At 43.8% G+C, this 8,923-nt stretch overlaps 1 protein-coding gene across 4 annotated transcripts; it reads right to left on the bottom strand.

Annotated features, from left to right (window-relative positions):
• Window positions 1-1,663: 1,663 nt before the first annotated feature.
• On the bottom strand, window positions 1,664-8,308 carry RAB29 (RAB29, member RAS oncogene family). 4 transcript variants are annotated; one of them, XM_082616013.1, is made up of 6 exons: window positions 7,559-8,308; window positions 7,023-7,148; window positions 5,028-5,099; window positions 4,157-4,338; window positions 3,763-3,884; window positions 1,664-3,479 (listed from the first exon to the last, which is right to left on the bottom strand). In XM_082616013.1, exons 2-6 carry the CDS (start codon window positions 7,144-7,146, stop codon window positions 3,368-3,370), a joined length of 612 nt encoding a protein of 203 aa, XP_082472139.1. In that variant the 5' UTR covers window positions 7,147-7,148; window positions 7,559-8,308; the 3' UTR covers window positions 1,664-3,367. The 4 variants fall into 4 exon arrangements, with proteins under 4 accessions (XP_082472139.1, XP_082472138.1, XP_082472137.1 ...); XM_082616012.1 differs by having other exon boundaries at window positions 7,023-7,272; window positions 7,559-8,307; XM_082616011.1 differs by having other exon boundaries at window positions 7,023-8,307.
• Window positions 8,309-8,923: the final 615 nt, after the last annotated feature.

Raw genomic sequence — 8,923 nt, 5'->3', positions numbered from 1 at the left:
TGAATCAAAAATACATGTAGAGTTCTTTCCAATGCACATTTTTTTTTATCATTGTTTTTGGCTGCGTTGGGTCTTCATTGCTGTGCGCGGGCTTTCTCTAGTTGCAGCGAGTGGGGGCTAATCTTCATTGTGGTGCATGGAATTCTCATTGCAGTGGCTTCTCTTGTTGCAGAGCACAGGCTCTAGGCACGCGAGCTTCAGTAGTTGCAGCACACAGGCTCAGTAGTTGCGACATGCAGGCCCTAGGGCGTGCGGGCTTCAGTAGTTGTGGCTTGTGGGCTCTAGAGCGCAGGCTCAGTAGTTGTGGCGTACGGGCTTAGTTGCTCCGCGGCATGTGGGATCTTCCCAGACCAGGGATTGAACCCGTGTCCCCTGCACTGGCAGGCGGATTCTTAACCACTGTACCACCAGGGAAGTCCCCAATGCACATTTTCTAGTGGCTTCCTATCCATTCCAACTTGGGGGTTATTTGGTTTTAATAAATGAGTCATGTACACAGCTGAGGCCTCTTCTTATACATAGTGAACCAAGCGGGGTGAAGGAGAAAAGGGCACTGAGTTTTATTTCCCTGAGCAATCTAGTCACTAGATTTTACAGAATACCTACTATGGAGATTTTTACATCTTCTGACCATGGCCTTAGATCATGTCAAAAGCAGGCCACTGCCTACAAAAGGACGACAGGCAGGAAGAGCCTCCTGTTAGATGGGACAGTGTCCTGAGGACAGAAGACAGACCACCTAAAGAAAACAGTTAAATCTGGAGATAAGAGGGAAAAATAAGGAACCAAATATTCCCTAGCAATAGGAAAGGAAAGTAACAGCATCTTGGAGCAATTCCGGCTCATTAGAAGTACAAAACAGCAAACCATCACTTATGCTGAGGGGCCCCCCTTGACTTAGGGTTCCTTTCCTGGCTTGTTTGATCACTCAGCTATTCTGTTCAAAGTTGAAAGCCAGGGCAGTCACAATCCCACAGCTCTGTTCTCAGCCCTTCCTTGGGTCTCTTAGAACAGTCTGCAGGGAATGCTTATGTTTTCTCTTTGGCCACAGACCAGCTGGATGGTTGAAGGGGTATATTGTCTCAAATATGTAAATTTCTCTAGGAAAGGGCTACAATGATATTGATGTTCCAAACAATTTTTACCCAAGCGGTAGCATCCAAATGATAGGATCTAATTATTTTTAGTATAATCACATTTCTAACCATGTAAATATTTTCTTCTTCCTTATCTTAATTGCTTTCCCTTTTATTTATAGATAGGGACATAAAGAGAAATATTTCACTTTCTTCTTTAATTAGTTTCAGGGCCATAACGTTGACCAACTGGGACAGAAAATCCAGAAGGGCTGGCAGGCCAGCCTCTAGCAATGCTTGAAAAGGCAGGAATATCCTGAGTCAGCAAGTGGGAAAAGAAAGCATATTCAAGTTTTTTAAATGGTCACCAATGCAGTATTTGAGAAGTTGCATCAAGTACTGAATTGGAATGAGGCAATCAGTACTGGTAAATTAACAGATAAACAGAATAACATTTACCTTCATTTTTAAAGAAGGTATTTAAAAAATAACCTTCATTTTTAAAGAAGGTATTTAAAAAATAAAGTCTCCATTTCCACAATACTCTATCAGCATAAAATAACAAAGTCACACTGAAGGCCAATAACTACCATCAATACAATACTTATTTCCCGTTTATTTGTGATTTTTCAGGGGTTCAAACCAGTGAATAAAAATCAATTTTATTTTCACAGAGAACTTGTTATTCCACTATTATTTTCAGAATCATTGTAATAAAAACCCTACCTGGAAAGAGTAATACAAAGGAGAACCTGAAGGTCTCAGAAGACTGTGCAAAATTTATAACAACTGGCATTTAAAACAAACAAACCACCGAAGGCTCTGATATTTGGCCTCTGATCTCTCTTAGGACAGTGTTTTTCAAAGTCTAGTGTGTGTCAAAATCACCTGGAGAATTAACGGAGCCTACAGAAGCCCAGGGTCTCTGCATCTTTACCACGTTCTCCAGCAAGGGTTTTCCAAACCAGGCTGATCAGAATTGCCTGGGAAACCCTGAAAAACAACAACAAATCCCCAAGCTTCATCCCTGGACATTTTGGTTCAGTAGGTTTGAGGTTGGGAAACAGAAATCTTAAAACATTTTATTTTAAAATCGTTAAACAAACTTCCCAGGTGGTTCTCATTAGTCAGATTTGGGAACCACCGACTTAGAACACTTATTTAGGTAAGTGTCTCTCAAAGAGCTCTAAGCCTGAGCTAAGAATATTCATAACTTTGGGCAGGTTATAAATCACCATCCTGTGAGAATTTAACAAATTAAACTGTCTAGAAGTGATTTGATACTAAAAACTCTACCCAATTTAGCACTTAAATTACCTAATGATTTTCTGTCTATCCACTCTCCACCCCCAGGCAAAGGTCTATACATAATATTTATTTTCTATGGCTGTTAACTGCTAGCCACCCAGAGTGCTCCTAAGCAAGTTGCCCCATAGGATTTTGTTCTGTTAACCTGACCCTCTTCTTCCATTCAGACTCCCAGAGCTGTGAGGAATAGACCTAGTTCAGGGTACCACGGCCAACTGATGTCACTTGCAGCATTACGTGGCAAGACATCAACCTGCAAACCCTGTCCCCATCCCGCTGGGAGAGAGACACTAGAAAACCTTAAAGTGAGAATTAATTTTGGGGGGAAAGAATCGCTCTAACCAAAGACAGATCATTTAAAAGCTTAACTATTTTTAAAACCAAGACAAAAGAAAGCTAATATGACTTGAGAAGCTTAAAAAAATAGTGATTTTTGGTTTACCTCCAGTAGCCCTAAACCCATAGATATCCAGCCTCACGTCTCCTGTATCTCAGAATCAGGTGTTTAAATTCAGAGTCCAAGACAGAAAGAATCTGAAAGCAATGATCAACAAGGAATTTGGGAAATGACCTTTGATCTCATTTTCCTTGCAATCTGAAGTCCTATCAGACAGAGATATCAATATACACCAAATGGAAACATATGCTCAAAAGTAGGTGAGAATTATGATCTGTAAAACACAGATGCTGATTTCTAATCCTTCCCACAAAATCCCAGATCACAAATTGAGAGACGAGATGATCTTTTTTGGACAGAAGGCACTGACTGGGCCCCGTGAGCCAGCAGCAAGTGACAGGCAACTTGCAGGAGAGGCACCAGAAACGCCCATGGGTCCCACGTGTCTCTTCTTAGTGATGATGGCCCTCCTTACTGGACAGTCAGCAGCAGACAGTTCGAATGTACTTAGTAAAACTGCTCGGTGGGCAACCAAAGGGAAGAGAAGGATCTCCTAGAACTGGGAGGGAAAACAAGCCAAACGCTACTAGCAGCAGGCCCAGCTGGAAGAGGGCTTGGTCTGCAGGTTGATGTAGTTCCCTTGGGTGGACAAAGACATATCTTCTCTGGAATTGCTCATCATCTTTTCAATGAGGACTCTAAAAAACAAATAAAAAACAAGCCTGAGAAGCTGGATGGAGAAACGGCAGATATTGTCTGTCTTGTTACCAGATGGCATTCAGTAAAGCCACAAGGTTTAAATGCCCCTTTGTCCCCAATTATCTCAGGAGAGAAGACAGCATCCCTGACCTTCAGGAGCTGGCATTCCAGTGGCTCAGTCTGTTCTTGTTTGCTCAGAAACAAGGAAAGAAGGTCCAAGGGGCTGCAGTGGAAGATGGGTAAATCTGCGTGCCTATCCCTAGAACAGCATGAGCTACTCACCTCATGGCCTCATTAATATTTTTGTTCTCCTTGACTGATGTTTCTGTCCAACCTGTGAAACCATTCTCTTTACTGAACCGGTCAACCTGGTCTCGGCTCACTGCCCAAGGAGACAGATCACACTGGCAAAGAAAATCAATAAACGGCAACACCATAAACTTCCTGGGAGTAGAAACATTGCTCAGATACGTGTGGATTTAAAACAGTTCCACCCATGGCTAAAACAGCAGCATCTGAAATCTACAGCCAACATTCTTCCCAAAGAAAGTCTCAACATCTCTTGAAAGGAGGTAGAGAAGGGCAAGTGGACACCCACAATCAGAGTGCATTTTAGACACGCTTACTCTGACCACGGATTGAGGCCAGGGGCCATTTTCCAAGATTGACCACATACCTTGTTGGCTAAGAGCAGGCAGGGCACCGGCTCTCCATTAGGCAGTGTGAGCTTGCTGTCCAGGTCCTGTTTCCATCTTTGGCTGTTGCTGAAGGTAGTGGCGTTGGTAACATCAAACATAATAACACAGGCAGAGGCATCCCGATAGTAAAGTCGGGTCATAGAGGTGAAGCGCTCCTGCCCTGGGAAGAAAGGAGACGGTTCTTGAGAAGGTGATCCTGAGAGCCAGCCTTGGAACCCTCCCTGACACCCTGCCCTCTCCATCTTCATTGTGGGAAAGAGGGCAGTATGCGTAGTGGGTGAGTCCAGATTCTGCGCCCAGATCACCCAATTCCAAATCCCTGCTCTGTCATTTACTATCTGTGTGACTTTAGACAAGTCAAGCTTTCGGTGCTTCAGATTGCGCATCTGTAAAGTGGGGAAACAAGCAGTAGCTTTTTATCATAGGATGGTTGTAAGGATTAATGAGTCAGTGAATCTAAAATGCTCAGAAAAGTGCTTGGCACATAATAAATAAGGACTAGCTATTATTATTATTGTCTTCTCTTGTTTCTCACCAAGGTCAGCTGAAAACCCACAAAGAGCACGCCCTCCCCCTGCTGTGGGAGCATCTACCGAAGGTCTGGACAGTTCACTACTTTGCCAGCCCCTCCACCCACAAAGAGACTGCTCTACATTTATTCAGGGCAAAACATCTACAGAAAACATCTACAAAAGCTCTACATCTATTCAGCTTATATGTCCTCAGAGCAGTTCAATCATTCCAGCTTCAGGAAAAAACTTCTGGTTTCCCTGTCCCACTTTTTCTCTGAGAGATTGTTGGTTAAACCAAAATGTCTTCCTTGTTCTTGTCCAGTCTTGTCCATCCTACCTGCAATATCCCACAGCTGGAGGCGCACCATCTCTGAGTCAGACCACTGGAGAACCTTCAGAGCAAAATCCACTGAAAATATATGTATAATATACTTGAATTAAATTTACCTTAAAAAATCCACAGTCATATCAAATATGCAATTACAACCCTAGAGACACACAACTCCAATCCCATTCATTCATTATTTATTTGTTTGGTTATTTTTAAGCCCTCAATGGACTGAGATGAGCCCACACTCATGTATTAAGTGTGGGACAAGTAATCCACATGCATCTCCGAAGGCATCTCCAGCTTTTACTCTCTCGTCAAACCAATGTATTTGATCCTACTTGTCTCTAAGGCTGGGGATAGGACGATGGGAGTAATTATAAAAACAACTCCTAATCTCAGGTTAAACGGTTTCTGGGAGATTTAGGGGGTTTTCTCAGGGAAGGGATGATGGGGTAGAAGAGGGAAATGAGGTAAGTGGGTTGGCTTTTGCATCTTCCACATTTCAGTGTTGGTTTCTAGTCCAATTGTATTATGAGAAAAACACACCCTCAGGGAATTCTACATTCTCCATAAGGCTGTAGGAATTATCTTGGGCAGGAATGGGATAAAGTGAAAAGGTCCCAGAGGATTCACCAGGAAGAAGATACTCCATGGATGATGCTTAAGAGCAGTGCTGAATCTACTGCTGCATCTGTAGATGCTGAGAGTCCATGAGTTAAGGCTGTGGGGGAGAGCTTTAGATAAGGACAGCAACAGGATAATTTCTGAGATTTGGAAATACATTTCTCCACGTCTATGACAGAAATAAAAGCTAGGGGAAATTAAGAGTAAACACTGAACAAAAATTAGCCAGTCAATTATATTCTCTACTAAAGGAAAACTACAACAATTGCTAAAAATTAGTGGGATACTTCCATGAAATAGGGACCCTCATATTATTGAGCAGTGTGGGGCAGAATGGTCAGGAAACAATCTTTGAAACTTTTGTTTGTTTGTTTGAAACTTTAAGCCCTTAATTTTGATGAATGTTCCTAAGGAGGGTGTTTTAACTGCAATGTAAATAAATGCATGTTAATTTAAAAAAATTCCAGAATGAACACTAGCACACATTTTCAAAATTTACATTACTGCAATTTTTTTTCCTTAAAAAAGTTCTTTTAATGGAGATAAATAAATGTTTGTTACTTTCCCTCTTCACCAGCTCTTCCCATCAAAACTTCTAATTATAAGGCATTTTTCTACTTCTGAAAAGACAGTTGAGTCCAAAGGTCAAACCTGGAAAGAAATGAATTAACTCTTGGTCTTCCCTGCTTCCTTCATCTCCCCAGTCTGAGAGAAAAAGGTGTGTGTGTGGGGAAGATAGGTCAGAAAAGTGGTATATTTTACACTAGGAAGAATTCCTAGTCTTTATTGAAGCAATCGATGGACAAAAAACACACAGCTCGTCAGCCCTGATAAGCATCTGATTGTGTGGCCAAGGAGCCCTCCCATGCAGGTATTTCCATAACAAAGCTAGGCTCCATGAGGCCAGGTTAAACACCTTTCTGTTCCTTCAACAGCTGTCTGTAACTCCCGTGAGAGGTAGGACAACATCCCCAGCTGGTACCTAACCAGGCGCTCCAGAGGGTCTCAGCTGCTTCTGCTGATCGCAGAGATGTGCCTGTGACCGCTAGGAAGGCTGCAGGAGGAGACTTGAGTTCCCTAGCGAAACGCAGCAATTGCTCATTTTCTCATCCACCCGCCCCCATTTCCCATCGTCACAGCTTTGCTCTCTTTCCAGACAATCAGCTCAGGCTGGGAAAACTTAATTGGGGGGAACCCAAGAGAGGCATGCAAATCAAACACCAGCATGCCTCCCTTCAGGATCCCAGACACCTATTTCCAGGCCCGGGGAAGGACCCAAAGACACCAAATCCCCCGTTCCCCACCCCACTTGAGTCCACGGCTCGAGTCCCGTGATCCCGGTCTCTCGTCTACCCCGCCCCCGCAGCGACGTCTCACCTCCCACCGTGGACTTGTAGTGTTTGCTGAAGCTGTCCTGGGAATATCGCTGCACCAAGGACGTCTTGCCCACTGCGGCGTCCCCCACCACCAGCACTTTGAACAGGTGATCGCGGCTGCCCATGGCTAGCGGGATGGACGTTATACGGCGGCGGGAAGTGGGGGGAGTAACTTATTTTAAACCCTTTGGCTCGGGACCCCGCTCAAACTGAAGTTTGGCATTCCCGCCGAACCGCCCGTTGGGCCTTCTCTGACGAGAAAGCAAAAAAGGAAACTTCGCACTCAACCTATACGCGCTTCCTCCCCGGGCGGCCACAGTCTGGGTGGGGCGCAGGGCGCAAGCTGCGAGCCCCCGGCTGTTCTCACCATCTCCCCCTCCCCGCCCGGCTACCGAGAAACGGGATGAGGACCGGGACTTCCCCGGAGCTGCTCCGGCGGGCAAATGAACCCGGGCCAGCTCATTTCACGGTCAGGGAGAAGATGGGGGCCCTCCCCGCACTGCGCAAACCAAATTCTGGGGAAAAAGAGGTTCACACCTAGACTCTCCGGACCCTGTACCGCACCAGGCGGCGCAGTCCCTCTCGCCTTCCTCCGCGTGCGTCACGTGCAGCGCTTCTTGGAGCACTACATTTCCCAGCTTACCTCGCGGTGAAGAGAAGTAGACGAGTGAGGAGACTCTCCCGCCTGGCCTCCTGGGAAGTGTAGTTAATGCACTATTTTTCTTTTTAAAAAAACTACGCAAAGTTTCAAATCCTTTCAACCGTTTGGAATCTTATTTTTAAATAATTCTGGAATAGAAAAGATCCTTCAGAAGCGATTTGTTCGACATGATTTCACCTGCCTAAATCCGTCCCCAGATAGATTTCTCACTATCTTTAAAATTTTTATGGAGCTAAGATTAAAAATTATTCCATAGATGCCATACATTATTCCACTAATAAAAGCTCAAGCCTCATCCCTCATGCTCCAAATCTATTTCCTATTCTTTCAGTTGGATGGACATATCCAGGATCTTGTGAACATGATGAAGGCTAGCTCTTATATTTTTCCCAAAAGACCCAATATCAGTCAAATTCAAGGACAGATTAAAAGGCTGACTCTTAGGAAAACCCATGTCGTTAAATGTTAGTTATTAATATTTAATAACTAGCTACTGCAGTAAAGATAGACAGAAAACAACAGACGGTTCCTCATCTTCACTTCCACAATCTCTAGTCATCACATCATTTGGGCTGGAAGCTAATTGGAGTACACCGGCAGTCCTCCTCCAGTTGCTGTTGCTGTTGCTCATGAATAACGATTAAACTACAGTTTTGCAAATACTTTTAATTTTTTAGCCTGTAACTTTTCTGACCTTTCTGCCCTTTAGGTAGCAGTTAAGGGGACATGAGCTTCACGGCAAACAAAATAAGTTCCATTTTCTATACTTTTCCCAGGAATAGAAGAAAAAGCAACAGGGCAATGGGAAAACAGCCCTGGTTAGATCTCTTGATAGGCTACCTCTAACGTTGTGTGAGGAGAGAACATCAGCACGGTTCACAATGAATGTATTTAGCCCAAAATATTTGTTACCCAGGTAAGGAAGTTCAGGCTAGGCTACTCATCTTTTCCGAATGTCTCAGTTCCCTTTCCAATGGTCTCTTCTCAATTCCCATTGGCTTTAACATAGTTGACATCTCCTTGAAATTTGTTTCTCACACGGCTTCTGTGACACTGTTTTTCTTGTTTATCCTCCTACTTCTGTGATGATCGCCTTTTTTTTCATGGTTTCCTTCCATCCCGTCACTCCCTAAGAATTTCCTAAGGCTTGAGTCTTGGTCCCTGAGCTGATCATTCTTTAAACTTTTTACTTTAGTGAATTGCCTTGGCTTCAAATTTCTCTTTGTCTACATTTTATGTAT

The sequence above is a fragment of the Mesoplodon mirus genome (assembly GCF_964341445.2).
Source record: "Mesoplodon mirus genome assembly, chromosome: 3".
Classification (NCBI taxonomy): domain Eukaryota; kingdom Metazoa; phylum Chordata; class Mammalia; order Artiodactyla; family Ziphiidae; genus Mesoplodon; species Mesoplodon mirus.
This window is presented reverse-complemented; position numbering and strand designations above follow the sequence as displayed.